At 51.1% G+C, this 22,482-nt stretch overlaps 6 protein-coding genes across 6 annotated transcripts; 1 reads left to right on the forward strand and 5 right to left on the reverse strand.

Annotated features, from left to right (window-relative positions):
* Positions 1–604: 604 nt before the first annotated feature.
* On the reverse strand, positions 605–1,755 carry MRS44_010247 (uncharacterized protein; the record flags this gene model as incomplete). The annotated part of the gene is made up of 2 exons (XM_046269913.2): positions 605–1,419; positions 1,470–1,755. 2 exons carry the CDS (start codon positions 1,753–1,755, stop codon positions 605–607), a joined length of 1,101 nt encoding a protein of 366 aa, XP_046131312.1.
* Positions 1,756–2,480: 725 nt separating this feature from the next.
* On the reverse strand, positions 2,481–3,691 carry MRS44_010248 (uncharacterized protein; the record flags this gene model as incomplete). Its single annotated transcript, XM_046283691.2, has 5 exons — positions 2,481–2,701; positions 2,752–2,874; positions 2,927–3,229; positions 3,281–3,344; positions 3,392–3,691. The coding sequence occupies 5 exons, from the start codon at positions 3,689–3,691 to the stop codon at positions 2,481–2,483; spliced, it is 1,011 nt and encodes a 336-aa protein (XP_046131311.2).
* An 809-nt stretch (positions 3,692–4,500) lies between these two features.
* MRS44_010249 (uncharacterized protein) lies at positions 4,501–6,436 on the forward strand (the record flags this gene model as incomplete). Its single annotated transcript, XM_065620051.1, has 8 exons — positions 4,501–4,507; positions 4,583–4,733; positions 4,784–5,007; positions 5,062–5,420; positions 5,475–5,576; positions 5,631–5,790; positions 5,843–6,153; positions 6,206–6,436. The coding sequence occupies 8 exons, from the start codon at positions 4,501–4,503 to the stop codon at positions 6,434–6,436; spliced, it is 1,545 nt and encodes a 514-aa protein (XP_065476240.1).
* A 221-nt stretch (positions 6,437–6,657) lies between these two features.
* On the reverse strand, positions 6,658–8,893 carry MRS44_010250 (uncharacterized protein; the record flags this gene model as incomplete). Its single annotated transcript, XM_046276484.2, has 4 exons — positions 6,658–7,696; positions 7,762–7,835; positions 7,889–8,411; positions 8,457–8,893. 4 exons carry the CDS (start codon positions 8,891–8,893, stop codon positions 6,658–6,660), a joined length of 2,073 nt encoding a protein of 690 aa, XP_046131309.1.
* Positions 8,894–9,766: 873 nt separating this feature from the next.
* On the reverse strand, positions 9,767–12,374 carry MRS44_010251 (uncharacterized protein; the record flags this gene model as incomplete). The annotated part of the gene is made up of 3 exons (XM_046276483.2): positions 9,767–9,824; positions 9,875–11,784; positions 11,838–12,374. The coding sequence occupies 3 exons, from the start codon at positions 12,372–12,374 to the stop codon at positions 9,767–9,769; spliced, it is 2,505 nt and encodes an 834-aa protein (XP_046131308.1).
* Positions 12,375–12,998: 624 nt separating this feature from the next.
* Positions 12,999–22,139, reverse strand: MRS44_010252 (uncharacterized protein; the record flags this gene model as incomplete). Its single annotated transcript, XM_046276482.2, has 8 exons — positions 12,999–13,018; positions 13,078–15,518; positions 15,566–20,036; positions 20,085–20,422; positions 20,470–21,864; positions 21,914–21,956; positions 22,006–22,053; positions 22,106–22,139. The coding sequence occupies 8 exons, from the start codon at positions 22,137–22,139 to the stop codon at positions 12,999–13,001; spliced, it is 8,790 nt and encodes a 2,929-aa protein (XP_046131307.1).
* Positions 22,140–22,482: the final 343 nt, after the last annotated feature.

Here is a 22,482-nt window from a genome sequence, read left to right on the forward strand (position 1 = left end):
CCATCATAAGGGAGGGTTGGAGGGCTAGGGGTTCAGACAAGGCAGAGGACTTGGCGGGGTATGAGGCTGGTTGCCTTGCCTCTTTTTCGTTGTACTCAATCGTGATGGTTGCGATGTGAGTGTGTCACTCAGGAGCCATCTCGAGATGGGATACTATGGCATGCCCGGCAACTGAGCGTCCAGCCTGTCCTCGACTTGTTCGAGCATTCGGCGAGGGCATCATGTCTTTAATGGCTTTGCCAACACAGCAACTCATTGTTGCCCAGTTGATGATTGCACAGCCCTGTATTTCAAGTCTCATGTCGAATATGCTTGACCCCAGTCAACAAGGCGAACTAAGATTTGCCTTGTCGTCACTGCCTCTCGAAATCTACAAGGATAGTGTATAGCTAAAGTGAGGATTGTCGCCCCTAACTCCAATTTTTCCAATAGTCTGATATCTAGCAATCTATAAGAAACCCATCCTTACGCTGAAAAGTGTACGGCTTGTGGTTGTTGACCGACTCAAGTCATACATCCCTCGTACTGTTGCAACCCAAGAGAATATCCAGCAACCAAACCCTCACCAACATGACAAACGTGCGCTAACAAGTCCTTCAAAACTTCAGAACCCCATCGGACGAGGTATCCCGACCTGCATCTGCTGCTCCTTGGTCGGGTTGCTGGCCCAGAAGCTCTTCATCCACTCCCAGAACTTGCTCACCATGGACTTGAAGCCCTCCCACAGCCACGAGAACAGGCTATCCATCCAGCCAAGTACAACGTCCCACGGGATGAAGTAGACGGCCGCCGCTATCCCCGCCCCGACGAGCACTGCGCCCCCGGACGCTTCCATCGAGGCCTTCATGCCACCGCAGCCCAACTTGACCGATGACCCTGTCCATGATTGGTAGTGAATGTAGGCGCCCGCGGCCGTCACATTCATCGAGACTGCGAGCTTGGCTCCTCCGCCGAGGACGCCCAGGATCAAGGAGATGGCCGATTTCCACTTTTGCCACCAGTTGCCCTCCATCGGTATGCTCTGGAGGCCCTCAAAGTACCTCCGCAGGGTATCCTTGTCCTCGTTGTTGGCCGTGAACGAGCTGTCCGTCGGCGACCACAAGCTACTCCTCCGCGGATCGACTTTGATAGCCATACCCGGACCGAACCAAAGCTCCTTGTCGCCCTGGCCGTCCCACTCGTCGAATCTAATACCCCGGTATGTCGACCAGCCGGTTACAAAGTTGTTGAGGTCGGCGTTTTCACCGTAGCCGCAACGGTACAGCTCGAGCTTGCGGACTCGCTTCTCGATGTGCATGTTGAGGTCATCCACCAGGCAGCTGACTATGATCTTGATCTTGCGGCACTTGATGATGTTGGTGATGTGCTCGATCCAGGCTTGTAGGTGGTCCAGACAAGTGACGGTGACAGCGGATCGTTCTAGTCCAGTCAGTATTATCCTATGATTCAAGCTGAAGAGAACGATCTACCCTTGGCTTTTCCAATGAGCTTACGACTTGAAGGTTGGCTCTGATTGTACTTTTCAAGAAGACCCTCGACACTTCTTGCTCGGACGACAGCGAGTATGTGTTCATCTGTCGAACCCCTTTTCCTCTCGATGCTCTTCATCATGTTTCTTATCTCAGCCCGAGAACTATCCGATCGGGCATGCCTGCTTCTGTGGGAGGAGGCTTCAGAGATGGTCATTTCGTCGCCCATAATGTCTGATCTTCCATGCCTGATCTGGCGAGAGGATGTCTCGGAGATGTCGCTCATGGCTGGTAAGGTTGTGGAGCGCGTGGTGTGACTAGGTACCACCAGCTTGAGTATGAGGCTGGCCCTATTCCCGACGAGATTCGGTCCTGGGCAGAGTTCAGGTAATAATAAGCTGCAGTGCCTGCCAAGAAATTGAATCAAAGAAGGCTGTTGGTATATGTGCCCAATTCAATGACTCATTAGGCACGGCGAGAGACGATATAAAACAGCAGGGAATCAATAGCCCTTGCAATCATATGCAAAGCCTTAAACCGTCAAACGTTTCTAGAGAAGGTTAGCAGATGGACATTTCACAGCAATGTGGGTATACAGGCGCGTACCTCTAGAAAAGTACAATCCTTTCCTTGACAGGTTTAAAACTCCACAGGGAGCAGAAGCGACTGCTCTCGTTTCGACCTTGTCTCATGGCCTGAATTATTCGGCATTCCAGGAACGCGCGCGCTCTCGCTTCACCGCCAGTCAAGACAAGCGTAATTACTGTTTTACGCGGGGAATCAGAATGGCCCACGTCGACGGGATGGACCCAGCGGACTATTCCTAATACGACGGTGTTTGCATTCATCAGCGAATTGGAGTTGTTGTTGGCTGAGCTGAATTTGTGTTGGGCACCAGGTGTCGTGCAACTATTGACGGCTGCTGTGTGAGGGTCTATTTTAGTAGCTAGTCACTAACCAACCAACTTTGGTGCTCATACTATGCGGGAACAGGAGTTAGTTTAATCGAGACTAGTAAACTCCAATCGAAGTTGGCCCTTCCCACATGGACACCAAGATCTGTCTATCTCCCTCCCAGGGCTCCCTCCCGTGAGAGACCTGAAAGTTGTCGACAAAGAGGATGTCGCCTTCTTCGAGAACAACGTGGATCTCTTCCTTGTCAATGACATCGATCAGCTTGTCGAGATATTCTCGGGGAATTGGCGTGTCGTCGCCGTAGACACAGGGTAGGTCTGGCTCCCGTCAGTTGATTAACTGAGTCAAGGGTAGAGGGAAAAGTCACAAGTCATGCCGTCTCGTCCAATGTAAGGCGGATCTAGGGCGCCAATATCCCTAGTAATACCATGTCTTCCGACAAGTCCATTGAACCATACTGGTCTGCCACTTGAGGGCGCCCTTCGAAGGCCTACACACATCATCAGCACTGAACCTCAACCAACAACACAAAGACAACTCACCAGGGATATGCTGCGTCAGCTCAAGACTCCCATCCTCATTCCACTTGAAATCGTCCGTCAGCCTTCGAACCTGCTTCTCCACCTTGGCCCTCGTCGTCGCCTCATCGTCGCCCGGCGCGAGCTCCTGTCCAAAGCTAAACTTGCCCGCCCAGTTGAACGAGTTGACCTTGCTCTCCTTGCCCGGCGCTCGGAACACCATTTTCATGCCCAGGCCGCGCTTGTTGACCTCTTCCACCAGCTCTGGGATCTCTGCCTTGACCTTTTCGTAGACGTTGGCGCTGTGGGCTATGGGGGAGGCGCCTCCTGTAAAGTAGTGTTAGTGGTGGGTTTGGGTGAGTTGAACTTTCTAGTTACCTTTGGGTGCCTTTTTTGCGCAGTAGAAATGGATGTTGGAAGGGAATCGTGTGTACCGTGAATACTGAGTTGTGTTAGTTGCAGAGCAACTCAACCATAACTATCACAGACCTCATTGTGCTGGTAGAACCGAGTCAAGGGAGATCCCTCGTTCGCAGTCCAAATGTTCTTGGCGACCTGAGTTCTCTTTCCAGCCAAACCAATCTGCTCAAATGGATGATATCCCCTCGCCTCCTCGGCAGCGCAAACAAGATCCGAAAAAGTCTTGGCCGACGCATGTCCAAAGCCACGGATCAGCACCGCGCCGTGACGATCCAGCAGCTCCTGCAACTTCCCAGACTCTGCAAACTCGCGTAGGGAATTGACAGACTCGGCGACGGGGGGGCATCGCCTTGGACCTGGAGGCCACATGGCAGGGCGTTGCCATGGTATATCCGGGCACCGGGAACATCGAAAGGTGTCAAGTCAACCGTCATAATGCCGAGTTCCAGAAATGGGAATCGATCCTGATGACGTGATGCTGGGGGTCATATAAAAGAACCAAGCTTATGTCTATGCTTCTCCCGACGGGGGTTTCGGATAGTCGAAGCCGTGAATATCTCCCCGAGTAGGAAAAAAAAAAGGGCCCTATTATGTACTAAATAAGACACCGGAGAAAGATCTCGTCTCTCCCCGGGAATTATCACCGATACATACTTCCCCTTATAGACATGATGTCCAACGAGAGGGGTTCTCCGGGTGGGATAACCGCATCACGGAATTCTTAGCGTCGAGCACGACTTTCCAACGACCAACTCTACAACGTCTGTGACTAAAGGAAATATCAAGTCTGTTACGAAAAGCCCGCGCATATGTGGATTTCATCTCGTGGTTACAACTCCACTCTGATGCCTAGTATATCCGTGGGACGGTGTAGAGGCGCGTCGGGTTGGCTCCGACCCCTAGGAGCACGACATGGCAACTCCAACATTGCGTGCTTGGCACGGTCAGCATACTACGTAGTAGTCCCCTGCAGACGGCAACTATACACCCGAGAAACGGGTCACCTATGGCCGAAAGGGGAATCAAGGTCATCCTAGTTTCGTGTTTGTAGAGATCCACAGTGGGAGGTTATAAGGTATTTAACTCGAGAGGATCTTCAGAGCCTCAAGTCGGAGAACTGGTTCATGCTCTGTTTATCTTGCTTTTGAGGGAAAATTCTAGATTTTTTTAAGTTCAAAATGTCTGGTAAAGATGAAGATGGCATTCAAGGCATGTACAACACTGTCTATCTAAACCTGTTCTCCAACTAACACCCTCTAGTTGCCCCAGTTGTCCGTTCATCTGGGGACGACAGCGAAAGGGAAGGAAAGTCAACCACTCTAGGAATCGACGAGTCCCATGTTCTCCAAGAGCGGACCATCGGCGTATTTGGCGCTGCCTCGCTGATTATCAACAAGATGATTGGTGCCGGGTATGTACACTTCCAGCCCAGAATATGAACCAGTGATTAATCCTTTCTAGAATCTTTTCAACCCCTAGTGGCATCTTCAAACTCTCTGGAAGTGTTGGAATGTCTCTCATGTGTTGGATTATTGGAGCAGCTGTTGCTACTTGCGGAACGTTTGTTATGCTCGAGTTTGGTGGAGCTATTCCGAGATCTGGTGGTATCAAGAACTATCTTGAGAGATCATACAGTCCTCGGTTGATGCAGACGTGTATCTACGTCTTTTTCTGCGTCTTTCTGCGTAAGTTCGATCCATCCTCTACTTTCACATAGCACAAGACTTACAAGATCCCAGAGGTATCCGCGAGCAACGCCATCACCTTCTCCTCATATCTCCTTGTCGCAGCCGGCGCTGAGTCAACAACGTGGAAGCTCCGTGGCGTCGCCATCGCAGGAGCCTTTTTCTCATGCGGAGTTCACGCCGTGACACCTCGAATCGGAAGATGGATATCGGATCTCTTGTCTGTCGTCAAGATCTTTACCCTCTTTTTCATCGTGTGTTGCGGCTTTGCTGCATTGGGTGGTCATCTCAAGGTCGACCAGCCTCACAATTTTTCCAACGGCTTTGAGGGCACGTCTAACAATGGGTACAACATTGGTACTGCTATTCTGCAAGTTATTTTTGCTTTTGGAGGTTATGACAACATCAACGCTGTGAGTGTCCACTGTGTGATTTGCTTGATCCCTTGCTTACTGGCGTACAACTAGGTCTTGTCAGAAGTCCGCAACCCTCAAAAGACGCTCAAGCTGGCCCTTCCACTGTCAATGGGAACAGTCACTGTTCTCTACATTCTCGCCAACATTGCCTATGTACATCCACCCTTGTTGTTCAACTACTTCAACTCTGACTGACAACCCAAATAGTTCGCTGCCGTCTCCAAGGAAGACTTCAAGGCCGTCCAGGTCACCGTCGCCGCCAGCCTCTTCAGAAACATGTTTGGAGACACAGCTGCCGTCAAAGCCCTGCCTGCTCTAGTCGCCCTCTCAGCTCTTGGCCATCTTCTCGGAATTGCCTTCACCGTCCGTAAGTTGTCCTCATATCAATGGTTCTTTACGCCATGGCTAATTCTTGATAGCACGAATCATTCAAGAACTGGCTAAGGACGGCGTTCTCCCCTTCTCCAACTTCTTCATGGAAAACAGACCCTTCAAGACTCCCATCACAGCACTCGCTCTCCATCTTGGTGTCACCATCCTCTTCGTCTGTGCGCCTCCCGCTGGCGACGCCTTCAACTTCATCGTCAGCTTGTCGTCCTACCCAGGAACAATCATGCATCTCGCCATTGTCATCGGTTTGGTCAAGCTCCGCCTCAAGAAGAGCGAAAACTTTACGTCGCCTTTCCCTGCTCCTTGGCCTGTCATTGGCTTTTTCGTAGTCAGCAACATTGTGAGTCGCTTCAACTCTTTGTTAGGAGCAGTGAGCTAATAGTTACCTCCAGTTCCTCCTCGTGATGCCCTTTATTCGTCCTCCAAGTGGCAAGGGAAATACTTCGTTGCCCTACTGGCTGTCACCTTTTGTCGCCGTCATGATTCTGCTGCTGGGAATCATCTACTATGTGCTCCGATTTGTTCTCTCACCGCTTGTATTTGGTTACAAGCATGAGCAGATACAACAAGATCTCAGCGATGGATCCAAGATTACCCGTTTCCGAAGGATCAAGACGCGATGAACAAGTTGCGTTAAGGATGCGTACTACAGTATACTAGAGTGTATATAGAACGTGGAATAGGGGCACATGTCGCTTCAATGTATCACCACGTCTCATACTGTTTCATACATCAATCTTGCTCTGAGTCAAAGAGTGCTCATCAAACACAGTTTCTAGATAACCAATTAGTAAAAAAGTTGGTTTCCAAGCAACTTGATGGTAACCTCTCCAAGATACGCCTCCTATTCCACCCACGTCCCAGGGATTCTTTCTTTAAACCTCAATGGGGCAAACTCCCTCATATATCCAGCCTTGCGCAACATCTTCAGTCTCTTTCGCTCGAACCGGCTCTCCATCAAGTCGCATGCATAAGAAAGCCCCTCAACCAATTTCCTGCCTTCTTCATCCAAAGGTCTTGGGGGTCGGTGCCAGTTAAGCGACCACCGCTCGAGAGGTGGATGCACAACTCCGCCAGATACCTGCAAAACTTGCTTCCAACCCTGATGTGGCTTGGGTCCATCTGCCATGCGGTAAATGTCTCCCGGACTCTTCTTGCCTGGAATGATGTACCCAAAGGAATCCCATGAGGTGAGGTGAGGGAATTCTGAGAACAACTCAGGAGCATCTGTGGCAGCAAATGACATGACCCAAGTGGGAAGGCTTCTGCCCATATACTCCTCGACTTTCAACTCCCGGATATAAGCCTCGCCCTCAACATTGGAGTCCCAGGCCGCACGTAAAGCTTGTATCTCTCTCTCGAGGTAGATATCAACATCAACGCCAGCTTGGTGCAACATCTCAACCCACTGATGGCAATAGAAGAGAGTCTCATCTTCTCCCGCACCGGAATCGACCAAGCATTGTAGAGCAGAATTCAGTCTATGGACTGACAGCTCATGAGTCATGTTGCAGTGGATATCTAACCCATCAGAAATTACTTGTCGCGTAAGATCTGCAAATTCGACCATTATATCCCTGTCGACCTCCTGGATAGTAATGATTGAGTGGTCGCATGCTTTCTCAAAACAACAGAATATATGGTTCCAGAGATATCTGTTAAAGGGCTCCCATTCTCCTGGGAAATGCTGCTTGCAAGTGTCGACGAGGAAACCCATGAGCGTCGGAGACCACCAGCCCTGAAGTAGAGCATAGAACTCGCTAGGTTCAAGGGCGTCACCTCGCATGTCGATGTAAGCGCTCGCACGCGCACAAATATCATCAAGGCTACTATCGGCTGTCGCGGGTCCATAAAGCATGCCATAGGCGACGGGGAGGTGCCGCCTGTGCCCTCGCCATTAGCTTTGCAAGATAGCAATAACGCTTGGTAAGATGGGCTCTTGACTGACCGTTCATGGAGTAAGCTGGGACACTGATCGATTAGGAAGTCGTGAATGCGGTTTGCCTTGTTCGAAATGGCCAACTTAGATGCCCAGTTAGCACATGTACCTTCAGATCTATGAAAGCCTTACTCACTCCCAGCAGCGTGTCAGTTTTGTTCGACGTTGAATCTACCAAAGCCAAGCTCGTAGAAGGGGTGATGGAGTATTGATCAAAGATATGCTGCAATTTTCCAACGCTGTCCATTCTGAAAGCCCTCGCAATATCCGTCAAGAACCACGAGTCGGAGGCGAAGGTGTATATATGGGGAAACCGCAGTGAAACAGATAAAGGACTAAGCGATCCACGTTGGAGTGAGAGCTTTGCGTATAGTCCCAGAAGTGGCGAACCGATGAGGAACGAGGTCTCTTCTTGAACCGTAGCGGGGGAAGACTTGGACTGCTTCACCTTTCGTACTTTTGTCCTTTCGAGACGATATAATGCGGAATGTGACAAGTTCCACGTCTGAGTTTGTACGTCTTGCCTTGCTCGACTCTTTCGGTACTTTATGACTGCTGAGTCGACACTGTTCTTCATGTTGGTTTCAACTTGTGTGGTCGTGGTAACATTCAGACTGAGTGAGTCGCAGGCTTGTGGTAGTGGTCGCAGATTCATAACTCTACAGCCTGTAAGCTCTGGTTTCAAACAAAGATACAAGACTTACAAGATATTGGTTGTCATGTGTAAGTGGAGGGAAGTGAGAGACTGGTCCAGTTCGTCATTGCATTTCCGTATTGTACTCCTGTACTGAAGAAAACGTGCCCCCGTGGTGTTTAGTGGTATGTGCCTATTTGATTGAGACGAGGTAATCTTGTTGATGATGTCGTATAACCGTGAAACTTTGTCCCGGCAGTCACTCATAGTGCGATGCAGCTTCTTTAGTAGCATGGCGTCCCAGGGTTTGGGTGCCTGCTCACAACAGCCGAAGGCTGCTTCAAGAGAGTAGCATATGGCTTCAATGTCGTCCAGCTTGTCAGATAGGGTCGACAGCTCTTTGGCCGCTGACTTGTAGGCATCGATGCGCTCCCTGATGGCAGCAGCTGTCTGGACAAGCTGCATACCCAGAGAGACGACACCGAAAGCCAAAGAAACAGGCTCCATGGCGTATCAGATAGATTGGAAAGAGTGAGGTTGCGTTGATGGGATCATGATGGGCTCGCTGGATATAAGGCCGCGAGAGGAGAGGGGGGCATTGGCGGGGCATCTTGCAGGGCGTTTTGGACTCGCTCTGCAGATGAGGCGTGCAGACTGGGGTTCGATAGGTGCCGTCAGTGGTCACCTCTGCAACTGATTCGATCCGACGGTTGTCATTTGCTGTGCAGGTCTAAGCCAACGGTGGCTATTCGCAGCTGAGCCTCGTTGCCTCCATCATGTTGGAAGTTGGACTCCGGCTGAACTGCGATCAATAGCAACCTCAGTCCATCTACTGTCACATGACATGTAGATGGAAAGACGGAATTTGGAAAAGATGAAGGCGATGGAGAAGAGACGAAAATCTGGGCTCTCTGCTCAACGAAGGTGGTCACGACTTACTCCAAGGTCATTACCCGAAACGGCAGGCATGAGACCTCAGCCCTCCAGGCAACCAACTCCACCACATCCCTCGCATCACCAATCACCAGCCAACTTCAACCACGCATCTCCTCCTTATATACCAAAATAATCATCTCTTCCATCAGCGAAGTAGCTCAGTTGACAAACTTTGACTTCTGTTAAATTCTTACCTTATCCTCCATGGCCCCCCTGGCTTCGCTCTTTTTTGGCCCCTGAACTCTTGCTCCAAGACACGACGTTCGACTCCCATCCCTCTTCCTGCACAGGCAGTCACTTTTTTGCACAGTTTGGACATTCATAGCAGCTGAATACCGATCTATCCTCTGCTTCTGACTCATAATTATAGCCCTTGTCGTCTTTGGGCCTCGTAGCCCATCATCTACATCATCAGATAATAAAATATACCCAACCTACCGAACCTTACGCCAGATACACGTATGCATTGCCCTCCCTCTCGATGTAGTCCTTCTCGATGAGACTATGCCTCTTGTTAGCACTCTCCACACATGGTCACAATATTTGACTAACCTCTCGATCTCCTTCTTAATCGCTGCCGGCTCTACACTGCCTCTCTTCTTGGTCAGGTTGATCACTTCGGCCACCAGCTCCGCATGGCCCATAGACTTGCGGCTCTTCATAATCCTGACAATGGCTGCTTGTGTTTCAAACCGACGGTCCTGAGCGATCCTCTCGTGTGTTGCCTTGTTCTCCTCCTTTGTCTCTTTCAGCTGGATCTGGTTGATCTTAACACGGTACTTAGGGTCCGTAAATGTCTTGTTGAAGGTGAATGTGTCTGTGGGCTTGACCTCACGACCCTTGGGGTGCTTGGTGAGCACCCGTGCTTTGCCGCATGCGAGGGACTGCAATGTGCGATCGAGGTCGCCGCCTTGAAGCCCAGTGCCCGTGGCAATCTGCTCATAAGCTAAGAAGCCATCATTCGGGAGGCTATTAAACATCATGAGCACAACAGCCTGATAAGCCGATACAAGAAGCTCTTTGGTGCCCTTAGCAAACGTAGCCTTGATCGCGCAGTGAGCCAGCGAATGCTTCCACGTCAACACCCGACCCGTATGCTTGTTCTTGTAGTACTGGTCGAACCGCTCAATCTGAGTTGCCACCTCGTCAGGGAGGTTGAGACGAGTGTCAGGGTATGTCGGCCAGGCCGCAGCTGAGAGGATCATGACCTGAAGATCCAAAGGCGACTTGCGCTCGGTGCTACCCTGGCACCACTCCTTGTACGCTTCAATCTCATCCTTGGCAATCTCCTGGTCCTTGAACATCTGCTCGAGGTTGTGGGTAAAGTTGGAGCCGCATTCGCTTCGGAGCTTGGTGAGCATGTTCCTTTCAGCATCTTGGCTTGCACTTCGTCCCATCAACAACCGTCGAGCGAGATCCTTCTTGTAGAATGCTTCAAAAGCGTCTTTGCCCTCAATGAAACGGAACAGTTCCAGAGCCTGATCCAACTGCCGATCAAGTTCAGCATCCTCGTCACCAGTGCTGGCCTGACCATGCTTCTCCGCCGTCGCTCGATCCTTGGCATCAGAGAGAAGCTCCTTGGGTAATGATTTCAAACCGCCCCGCATAAGCATGTCGATGTACTTGGCTGTCATCTCGCCAATCTTGGAAGTTCCTGTATCCCAGCAAGACGACACTTTTCGGTCATTCATGAATTTCCCGAAAGCCTCCCTCATGCCCCAGAGGAAGTCCTCATCCTTGTCAAACGCATCTCGAATCATCAGGTCAAGCGACCGTCGCAGTTCCAAGAGACGAAGAACCATCTCATCCCCGTGCTCCTTATCGCCGATGATCGCAGCTCCTGTCACTCTGATATAGTCGCCCCACGGTGTCTTCATCTTCTTCTGGATGCCTGATAATCGAAGCAAGTCGTACAATGCCTTCATAGAGTCGACCTCTCTATCAGACAGCAACTTGGCAAGATTGCCGCTGTTCAGGAGTTTGTCCGAATAATGGTCAATCAGATGCGAGTGAGCAGAGTCCATCAGCTGCTTCTCCGTGGTGCTATCAAGGTTATACACGATGCAGCGGTAGTTTTCCTTGTGCAGCAGCTTCTTGCACACTCGGATGTAGTCCTTGAGGCTTGAAGTGCTCCATGCCTCGCCAAACTCCTTGAAGTAGACCTCGGATTGCTGCAGGAAGATCGGTTCAAAGTGCTTGACGTAGACGCCCAGAACGTGCAACATCATCATCGAGTCTTTGAGGAGAGCCGAGTCCATTTGATCGTTGTCCCTTCGGTCATACTCAACCAACTCGCACATTCCTGCAATTGTCTTGCTCCCATGAGAACTCTCGTATGCGAGAGCCTGCGAAGGGAAGGCCATCCTCCGGAATTGGCTGATGGCCATGTCGTTGATAGATGAAAGGTTCTCTCGTAACAGGTATGTCCGATCGAGGAAACTAAACGTCGAGCGGATCAATATCTGCAAGAGAGTTAGCTGGATAGTAGCTGCAGCTGATTTACTGCTAGGCGTACTGTTTGACCATTCCAAATCTTCCATTCTGCCAACACGCTCCTGAGAGTATCGAGGTTCGAGACACCTCCATTCCGTCCTATCCTCGGATGCACTATCCGTTGCAAATGCGCCTCAATCCTGTCCTTGACCATCCGGTACACCTTTGCTGGGTCTCCCTTCCGGCAAACGTCCTCGACTCCTCTGTATAGCCTCTCAAGTGGAACATCGGGCGTCTTCCCGGCAAACACCGAGTCGAGGGCGTCCTTGAGCTCCTTCTCGGTGCGCACGTAGTACTCGGCAACCTGCGCATCACGACTCGTCGGGGCCCGCAGGTTCTTGATGACCAGCTTCTTGGCCCCCGTGTAGGGCTTGAAGGCCGAGGGCGGCTGGGTCAGGTCGACGGTCTCGGGGAGCTTGCCCCGCGCTTTGGCGCTCGTCATGGCTTCGAAGCGCGCTCTCTTAGAGGCGGCGATGGGAGGCGGTGAGGAGGAGGAGGACGAGTCGAGCCGCGGCCTGCGCCGGGAGGGAGAGTTTGATTCGACTGCCACGGGTTGCATGGAGCGATAACGACGACGGGGGAGGCCTGGAACAACTGTGATGGAGCTGTCACTCAGGCCTCGGATGCTCGGGCTGTCCGGCGCGGTTTCGGTGAATTGCGATAGCTGGGGCTTGTGAAAGCAGACACGGTGCAAGGGCAGTTAATGACGATCATTCGCTTTATTCTGTCGATGAAAAGTACAAGATATGACGTTGATAAATCAGGATGTTGATGCTTCGATCGAGTCTGAATGAGAGAAGCTAAAGCTGGGCAATTGATTACCTCATGTCATTCAGCGCTGTTAGGTGCGATAAGATAGCCCTTGGAGCGCCCTTGTTGGTCCTGGAGCTACAGAGCTTAACCACGCCTAACTCCGAACACGGCGCCGTCACAGCGGTCCACGGGTCAAGAAACAACTCTTTAGCGTATCCTCTAAAGATCATAGATAGAGTATAATAAAAATAAGAAAAGAAGCTCTAAAGCTTTGTCTTTATTATGATACATCTTTAGCTAAGTATTATACTTGAGAGGAGCTAGATAACCAACCTTCTTGACGTTCTGGTGTCTCATTTATTTCTTGATCCGCGTCTATCCATCCAAGTCCATGTCACCCATTCTCTTACAGGCAGTTTTCGCTAGGCACTCAAGCATATGCCGCCCATCCTAGATCATGTTAGCTTCATAGTTCCCACTTCACTTAGGTATACTCTGCAGAGACTTACCAGAATACAAAACTGCCAAATTTCGCTCATCCGTCGCTTGGTTGATCAAATCGTTGACCGTGGCCGTCACGCTCAAGGTCTTGGAGAGCTTCTTCCTCACAATCTCCAGGGCACGGTCGGCCTCAGATGGCTCGTTGACATGGCCCCCCGTCTTCTTGCCCTTCTTCGTTTCTGCTTCGCTTTGCTCGTCGTCCATGACGCCGTCGTCGTTGTGTCTTGCCTTTTGTAGCTTCGCGAGCCGCAGTGGCGAGATGGACCAAGTGTAGAGGGGATCGTAACGCAACACGTCGAGAATAGTCATGATGGAGTATTGCTCTTCTCGTAGAGCGTCCAGAGTAAACTCGCAACATCTTCGGAAGACGCCTTCTGTCTTAGTGATGCCCATTCCGTCCACGATATCTCTTGTCAACCTGAAAGGGACCAGCTCTGGCACGGGCAGGATACGGCCAGCTTCGAATGCCACCCCCAGATCGATGTGGACAACCTCTCCAGTCTTGTGATCCAGGAGAATGTTGTGACCGTGTCGGTCACCAAGACCAAGGACGTGACCAAGCATGGATATCGCCGCAGTGCTCCTTGTGTATGCCAGCCGCTTGACAAACCACTCATCGGGGTCCATGAAGTGCTCCATGAAGAAGTACCTCATGACCGGGTGGAACTTTTCCGTAACCTTGCGATACGTGTTGATGCGAGTCTCGACTGTCCGGCTTTGAACTCCAAAGATTTCCTTACGGCATTGAGAGCCCTTCAGGTCCCTAGGATAGTACCTCTCGTGCGCAGGCATGAGGAATTCGTGAAGTGGTACCGTGTTTGGGACAAACTCGATCAGTCCAGAAGATGCCGTGAGCGGGAGCACCTTGTACGTCCTGATACCCAGATTGCGTTGCTGGGTTGTCCTATGAAGCTTCAGTAGAGACGATACAGCCGAAAAGACCTGTTCCATGATTGCATCTTGGCGTAGGTCGTCGTGTCCACCCTTGACAAGCTGCTTGTACCGCACACCATCACTCCCAAGTGCCGTAATGATCTTGGGTGCACTGACACCCGAGGCGATCGTCATGGTCGGCTCCAGCTTGGAGATGATGGGCACCTTTGTGTAGTCCTTGGTTGCAGAAAGCTCAATGTGCATGGTTGGAGAAGGGATGCGGTACTTGGCCAAGCAGTTGACGAGGTTGTGGCCTGGAGTTGAATCTCTCAGTGCGATCTTGGCACCCGACTTGTACTTGTTTGGGTTGCGATCCATGGCCAGAGCATGGTAGTACTTGCTCGTCTTATCGATGGAGAGCCAGATGCTGGCCACGGACTGCGTCTCGGCGAGTCGCTTGGCCACTCGATCTGTAGCCCTGACACGCTTGACCGCAACCTCGTCCTTCTGCTGGGCCTTTGCCTTGGTTCCTGACCAAATCTGGTACATGCCGTGGTAGGGATGGTCCACGCAAATCTTGTAGACCAACTCCAAAAGGATCTTTTGGAAGGCAGTGTCATTGTCTTGGAGTCGGGATGTCAACTGGTTGGTGAGCCCTGCAAACTTCCTTGTTGGCACGTCATAAACAGACTTCATGACTGCTTTGTTGGTCATCTCCTCTTCTGATCGCTCGAGCCAAAGGGCTGTGAAACGCAGTGCATCGTTATTGTGTTCGTCGGAAGCGATGAGAGACAAGAGGTAGTTCTCGAGACTCAGACGCACAAACTCGCTACGAGTGTGCTCAACTCGTCGCAGCTCTTGCTCATCAAGGTCTAGCCACTGCTTTTCCTTGTTCAGCACATGCGAGTATCGGTTCTTCAACTGAGAATCCCTCGTAGTGGAGATCAGCAACTTGAGTTCCGACACTTCGTCGCTCTTTGCCTTCTTCAACCCCTGAAGTCTTGTCAGGTCTTCCAGGCCGTCAGGATCCTGGAGCTGCTGATCACAGAACATGGCAAACTGGTGGTAAACCATGCCAGCCTCCCGTCCTTGACCTTTGCCCTTAAGTTCCTTCAAGGCCGGTTCTAGGTATTTCTTTTGAATGTCGTGCGGCTTCTCGAGGCGAGCAACAGAGACCTGGAAACCAATTTTTGAAAGCAAGTCTGAGCGACTGACTGGGATAGTTTGTTTCTGGAGAGAAGAGTCCCTTTCAATGCTCTGAAGCATGCGGATAGAGGTGCTCATCTCCCCATAATCCCAGAGCGAGTTGGCGGCTTCAATGTTGATTGCGGCATCCACGTGGAGATCCAGTGAAGCACAAGGTGCAACGAGGTTGGTGAGGCTGGTAGATAGGTTTAAGTTCTCCTGAGTCGCCTGGTGATACCGATAGACTCCAGATGCCGTGATCATCGATTCCACCTCCATTTGTCTTGCTGCAGCCGCAGAAAGCTTCAGGTTGCTTCGAAGGGCGTTCTGCTGGCTGACCATGCTCATGGTGGTTCCACGACAAGACAGGATCTGACTGACGCTGTCGTAACTAGGAAGAGTTAGCATTTTCGTCTGCAAACTTGTCAGGTTACTTACAGTCCGCTTCGCATCCAATCACTTCGGCTCTTGAATTTGCTGAGAATGCCCTCCATTTCCGCAGTGTCAGAGACACCAAGGACGTCATCTAGCTCTGTCAAGGAGGCCAGTGCTCCCAGTCGTTTCCTCAAGGCTGTCGCATTGAGACCATGTGCAGTCAAGCTGCTCATGGTGCGTGTGAAGCCATCATGTACGGCCGTTCGAACAACTCCAATGTCTGTCGCCTGATGAATACTCTGGTAGGCTTTGTAAACAGTCACTGCATGATGATTGCTCGTCGGGGCAGGCAGATTCCAGATTTCCAACTTTCTTGCTGTGCTAAAGGTACTTTCAAGAGAAGCTGGCGATGATTCCAGGTTCTGCTGTACTTGAAGTAGAGAGTTTGAGAGTCCAGACAAGCCAAGCGTACTCAGTGCCTTCACCAAAGCTTGTCCATCGGACTGGGCAATGGGATTTCCGAGACGAATGTTGCTGTCATATTGGGCGCCTCTGAAGGCTAGACTCTTGGGCCCATCATTTTCATACTCCACGCGAGCGAGAACCTTTGAGAGGTTGGCCTCCTCTGGCAGCCCATAATAAGCATCGGGATCATCAATGTTTTCAAAGATTGTGAGTAGAGTCTCGCTCATGTCGGTTTCCTTCGCTGCCGCTGCCGAAGACCGACGAGAGGACCGCGTGGTTTCGGATGAAACGAGTTCAGCAAAGAGCAAGGCTGTCTTGTGCATTCCACATCGCGATGCCGACGCAGAAGCCAGAGCATAGTCGATGTTGAGCCAATGTGATCGATCAGCGATTGATGATTCTCTTGGGTACTCCTGGGTCCTGAGGTACAGGAGGGTGTTGATGAGCAACTTCAAGTTGTCCTTGGCTGCAGGCGCTGTGCATTGAAGCCACTCCTTGATAGAAGAAGATAGCTGACGCTTGAGAGATGTCTGCTGATTGATCCGAGAGGAGAGGACAAGATGAACAACAAATGGGAATGCACTCTCGGCGAAGTGCTCAACTTTGGCAAGAATAGGGGGCAGAATCTTGAGCATGATGGATTCCTCAACAGACTTGGCCATATAGGCGCTCAGGTTCGGAAGCCAGTTCTTTGACGTGATGTCCTCTGCCCACACAGCTTGTCCATCTATCGACGATGTTGGAGTTCCAGCTCTTTTATCAGACGGGGGAGACCGGTATGGACCCAACTGGGATGTTTGTAGAAGGGACTCTGAGAGGCCTTGTTGACAAGCCACAATCAATATATCGTCGCCATTCATGGTAGAATCGGAGACGGCGGTTCGTAGCGCTGCTTCAGCCAACCCTGCTGTCACAGAGTCGGTGCTTGAAGTCAAATCCTGAAGAAGACGAAGGATCCCAATTTCTGAGCCATTAGAATCCGGTGCAATCTTTTGGTAACGAGCAAGATGTGACTCGCGAAGGATGTCCGTAGGAATCCCGCCTGATGCCGAGAAGGATCGGCCGACTACTCGCCCTGCCCATGCCAGATACTCATCGCTCAGATTTTGCGTATCGCAGCTCTTCCACACAGCCGCGGCATGCTTGAGCGCATCCTGGTCGGATTCAATGATGTCGTCCCTGCTCGATAGGGGGATACTGAAGTCGCCGCAGAGAAGGCCAAGAGCGAGCTGACGCGAAGTGTCATTAAGAAGTTGGTATTCCGAGCCACCATCATCCAAGATGTCCAGCAGCAGCTTGCTCTCTGCAGTGCCTCGCTCAGCGTTGCCCGAAGACCGGATACGAGCGGCGGATTGTGTGATTGACTTGAAAGCCTCGCGCTGTTCGAGATTCTTAAACATCGGAGAGTCGTATTCTTCCAGGTACTTGCTAAACCACCCATGGAACTTCTCAGCCTTGCTCATGGTGGCTTTGAACTGACTCTCCTGTGTTGTACTGGACTGGCTCGATTCCAAAAAGACACGAAGGGAGGCCAGGGTTGATAATGCATAGCCAGCAAGGAACGAGGGGTTTGTGCTGAGGTGCTTTGCGCCTTCGGCAAGGAGATACTGGCTGATCCCCAAGGCATCATCCGCACATTCTGAATCCACGATAAACTCACGTGTCGCGTTAAGCAACATCTCCAGAGGGTACGATTCTAGAGCAACCGGGCCAGCTAGGCAGATCAAAATCCTGACTTTGCGGAGGACAGAACAGGCATGAAGGGGCCCCAGAGCAGGGTGCACGGTGTTGAGGAGCGTGCGAGCGATGAAAACAACCACAGGGGGCGACCAAAGATCATGGAACTGGAACTCGCTGCTCTGGCAGAGCCTGTGAAGTTCGTTGATGAGATACTTTGCCTTGAACATTGGTTGTTGGTTGGCTGGCAACTCGGCAGGAGAGTGAGAAATGGCCTTGATAGCACTCATGATTTCTCCAGCATAATCAAGTTTGAATCTCGCAAAGACCTTCTCCATGGAATTCTCTTGGTCAATGAGATCAAAGAAGAGGGCCCCAACTCCGAGGAAGTCGAGGTACATCGCTTCAAGATATAATTGGCGGCCAAGGACCTTCTTGATATGAGCCTCGCCCCTCTCCTTGTCATCGCCTCCATTGGAGTCGCCGAAAATCATGCTGTAGGCCATAGCGGTTGCAAAGTTTTCACGGATAAGGTCGCTTTCGGAGGTTCCCAATAAGCGAGCAACTTCTGCAGACGCCTCGTCTTGCCCACGCATGACGGTCAAGCCAATTGCTTCAGCTTGGGCGGACTTGAGAAGATCACCTAAGGTTGAGAACCCGAATATGGAGAATGGAATGTCCTCGATAGGATCACACTCCAGCCAGGTATACAGCAACTGACGAGAGAACAGCCGAAACAAGACCTTGGGAGATTCCAATTGCAGGGTTCGAGACACATTAAGCAAGCAACGAGTCGCGTACTCCGTGGAGACTGGTATCTTCCCCGGGGTTTCAAAGATGTGGTAGGTACATCTCCGAAGCAAAGTGGACCATCGACAGGCGAGGTTTGATAACACCAACAGTCGAAAGGCAATGCCCGTAGTGTCGGCAGGGTCGGTAGGCAGGTTGTCCAAAACGTCCACGAATATTTCATCGTGGAGTTTGAGAATGAAGAGATCGAAAACGTCAGCGATCTTTTCGGAAATAGCATACTTGACAGACATGGGGCCGTTCTTGAGAATGTAGAGAAGACAGGTTCGGGAGGAGTCCAGACCTTGATCCTTGCCATAGTCCGAGTTGGCCCGCAGAAGGGTGAAGAGCAATCGAATCATCGATATCTGGGTTCTGGGCGAGAGCATGTTTGATGGAAGGCACACTTTGACGAAGTGATAGTAAAGGTCGCCAACTCTGTCCGAGAGCTGACGTGTGTCGTTCAGCCAGATGGAATGAAGACCATCAATAACCCCGATGCAAGTACTCAGGGCAACCTCGGCATACTGGTAGTCCCTCTCACTGACACATTCTCCCAGTCTTTCAATCACAGCCAGGGCATTGTCTGGGGTAATGATGAGGTCAGAGTTGAAAATCTCGAACAAGAAGTTTTGACACAGCAGGAGTTCATCATCGGGCATGTTGATCAGATGCTCGACGAAGGCATCAGGGACGAGGCCGATCTGGCCGATATCGTCGTTGAGAATGGACAGAAACTGTAGCCGAGCTTTGGTCTCTGTGTAAAATGCCCGGGAATCCATCCGTAGTTGGATATTGAATCGTGGAATCGCTGCGGGTGTCAAAATAAGGCTCGCTCTACTACTCTGCGACTCAAACTCTTCGTCAATATCCATCAAATCGACATCGTTCCCGGAACTTTGCTGGCTCTTTCGGTCCTCAATCACGGACCAAACCTTTACTAACAGACGCAAGAGACCAGTGTTGTTCCCCTGCATCTGGTTGAGATTCGCTGTGGTCAGATCGGGCATCATGGGCCTCACTGCGCGCAGGACAGAATCGGCGAACGCCATAGGTTCAACAGATGTCAGAGCAGCATCCAATCCTTTCTCTAGAATCTCCATCAGAGTAGACTCCACAGACGAGGACTGGGTTGAGTTGAGGTCGCTGATCTGCGAAAGCAACAGGGTACCCGTCAAGCAGGCTGAGAGGAGGCTCTGAAAGCGATCAATCGAAATCTGCACACCACCTTCATTCATTCTCTTGGTCCAAGCTGTGCAAAGTTCGGCTAGTTCGCCGAGCTTCGGATAGAAAAGCTCAAGTGTTAGCTTCCTAGAAGCGTAACGAGTGTTGGCATCGGCCAGTGGTGGAGGGTTCGTTGACTGAAAATAGGTACAGCGACCAGCAGTCTTGGACTTTTCTGGTGTGTCCTTAAGAAGGAGTATGTATCGACTGAATGATTCAATCTCGCCCAACGAGTTCCATGTTTCACTCAGAGGGCCTCCTGAGGTGACCGTTTGAGTAACCAGCTTCAACTCTGAAGTCCCGCAGCAAGCCCGAACCAGGTTCACAAGCTCTATGGGCTGGACGTGTAGAGAGTGATAGGAGGCGAAAGTGGATTCGTCTGTTGCTCTGTTAGGAAGTCTACCTTATATGAGGTTGAGGGGCTTACTTGGGTTCCATCGCAGAAATATCCAACGGATGATGTGATGGCAAGTGCTTTGGCTGGCACTTGGGATCCTAGCATTCCGAAGATGAAGTACATGAAACATCAGGCTGATGGACGCATCACACAAAACACTGGGGCCGCTGACGTCGGCAGTTGTGACGATGCCGTTGACATCCTCAGAGACGGTGTGATATGGCAAAACATCTGCCTCGAGAATGGCATGCAACAGAACACAGGCCGCCCGGCTTGTGCCTGGTAGACTGATAGACCTTGTAGCTAAATGCCATAGCTGTCTCCAAATGTCTGCTTGGTCGTGGCAGTCCTCGCAATAGGATATACAACTGAAACAGTAAGTCGTCTATCGGTATATGCCGGGAGTTGTGCTTACCTAGCTGAGGCGACGAGGGCCCAAGATGCTGTTATGGGGTTTTTGTCACTCGCCAAAGCTACCAGGTCCGGCAACAAGTCAAGCAACTCGTCACGGCTTAGCGAGTTGCTTGCAAGAAGAAACGGGACCAGTTGTAAGGCTGTCCGTCGAACCGCTACATCGGTGAGCTTCAACTTGAGTCTGATACGACTCATGTCGAGGCGGATACGGCGCCTCTTCCGCCGCTGCTCGTCATGTTCCGGGGCTGCTTCTTGATGTTTCTCGTTGGAAAGTACCATGATACGTTCAAGGAATGCCAGATTCTGCACAACCGCCCAGTGGCCTTCTCCATACACATTGTGGGGGCGCAGGCCAAAAACATCCAGTTGAAGGCCATATTTCGAAAGAGAGGATGTAGAGAAGGTAATGTCGCTCAGCTGTAATCGAAAGGCTTCACTGCGCTTGGAGTACTCACTCCAAAGATTCTCGACCAGGTCTTCGACATCCAGGCGGACGCCTTGATCTGATGAGTTGATGACCAGATGCTCGATGTGCAGGTGCGTGAGAAAGATACTCCTAGAGATCTCAATTCTCAACGCCCTGATGACTTCGTCTTGCGAAACTTTTTCAGATCGCCACCAGTAGCTCATCAACGGCAGGAGGTTTTGCACCATTGAGCACGAATGTGCTAGGTCGTCGGCATGGGTTTCCGAGAAAAGCACATTGATGATGGCAAATGCCAGAGTCTGCAAGGAGCCGAGGCTGAGCTGCTTCAAGCTCAAGACTCTCAGCACCACCTCAGTGATCTCCGCGTACCGTCGTAGCAACGGCGCATTGCCGGCGGTGACCAGATGGTACAGCCCTTCCAGTACATCTTTCAACGGACCGCCTTCTCCGGGAGCGACTCTTCTTTGACTCTGGGTCGATGGAGTCGAACGTCCAGTAGACCGGCCGTACCCCGACCCTGGAGCTGGGGATCCCCGGGCCAACGTCAGAGTGGTAGTAGCTTCTTCTTCATCTGGGAGCATGAACTGAGCAACATCGAGGAGAAAGTCAACGCACTCTCCCCATTTCTCACCACCTCTCCGAGCGAGCATCTCTACATGGGCCGGTCGTGAGAGCACCTCGGTCAACGCTTTGATGTAGTCCTGAAGTAACGGAGGCACGAAGTCATCTTTCTGCCCTAGGGTTTGGGTGATGTGATCCACGACTGCAAGTAATGTCTTTCGTCCGAGCTTAGACACGCCGCGTCCTGCTGCCATCCGCACAGCGGCGGCACATTTCGAGAGACGGGATGCAGCAGCATTCGACGTGGCTTGGGACTTTGATCTATTGCGTAGGTTGGGCTTCTCGCGCATCACAAAGCTGAAGATGGATTCGAAGATCTCATGGTAGCCTTTGTCGCCAAGGTCGGAACTCACAAGCTGTTAGCAGACAAAGTGTGGGTGAGAGTGGTGTCGCTCACAGATTCGCAGATCGATTCCGCGGATTGAGAAGACTAGCCAGCTCTGAAACACTTGTGAGCCCATGAAATGATGAATCAAGGATGTTTCATACCATCGACAGCCTTTTCTCGTTCTTTGAGCGAGGCTGATTTCACATCCCCTAATAGCCCGTCAGCAAGCAACAAGTAACACAAGAGCTCAAGGTCACGCACGCGCCAGGTTCATGACAGATTTAGAGGACGACATGGCGACGGGACGCGAGATGGAAGTATCACAAAACGGAAGGGGAGGGTGAAAGGGAAAAGAAGAGAATGAGAATTTCTAGGCAGCATCGTCAAATGCAACGAGTATGCGATGATATTCGTTCTGCTTGTGCTCGCTCTTTGGTGAGAAAGGTACCTCAAGGCCCAGCTTGTAGTGGGTACCTACGCGGGTGAAGGAGGGATCTAAGACAGTGTGGCACATGACGTGCGTCACACTGTTGGAACACGTTCTGCCAGTGGCTTTAGGATAAAATCAACATAATATCATAAAATAATAAATCTCAATTATAATATAATGACAAGACTTAGGTATATATTTGGCAGAT

Source organism: Fusarium solani, assembly GCF_023522795.1.
Source record: "Fusarium solani strain SB1 chromosome Unknown bctg00000006, whole genome shotgun sequence".
In the NCBI taxonomy this organism is placed as follows: domain Eukaryota; kingdom Fungi; phylum Ascomycota; class Sordariomycetes; order Hypocreales; family Nectriaceae; genus Fusarium; species Fusarium solani.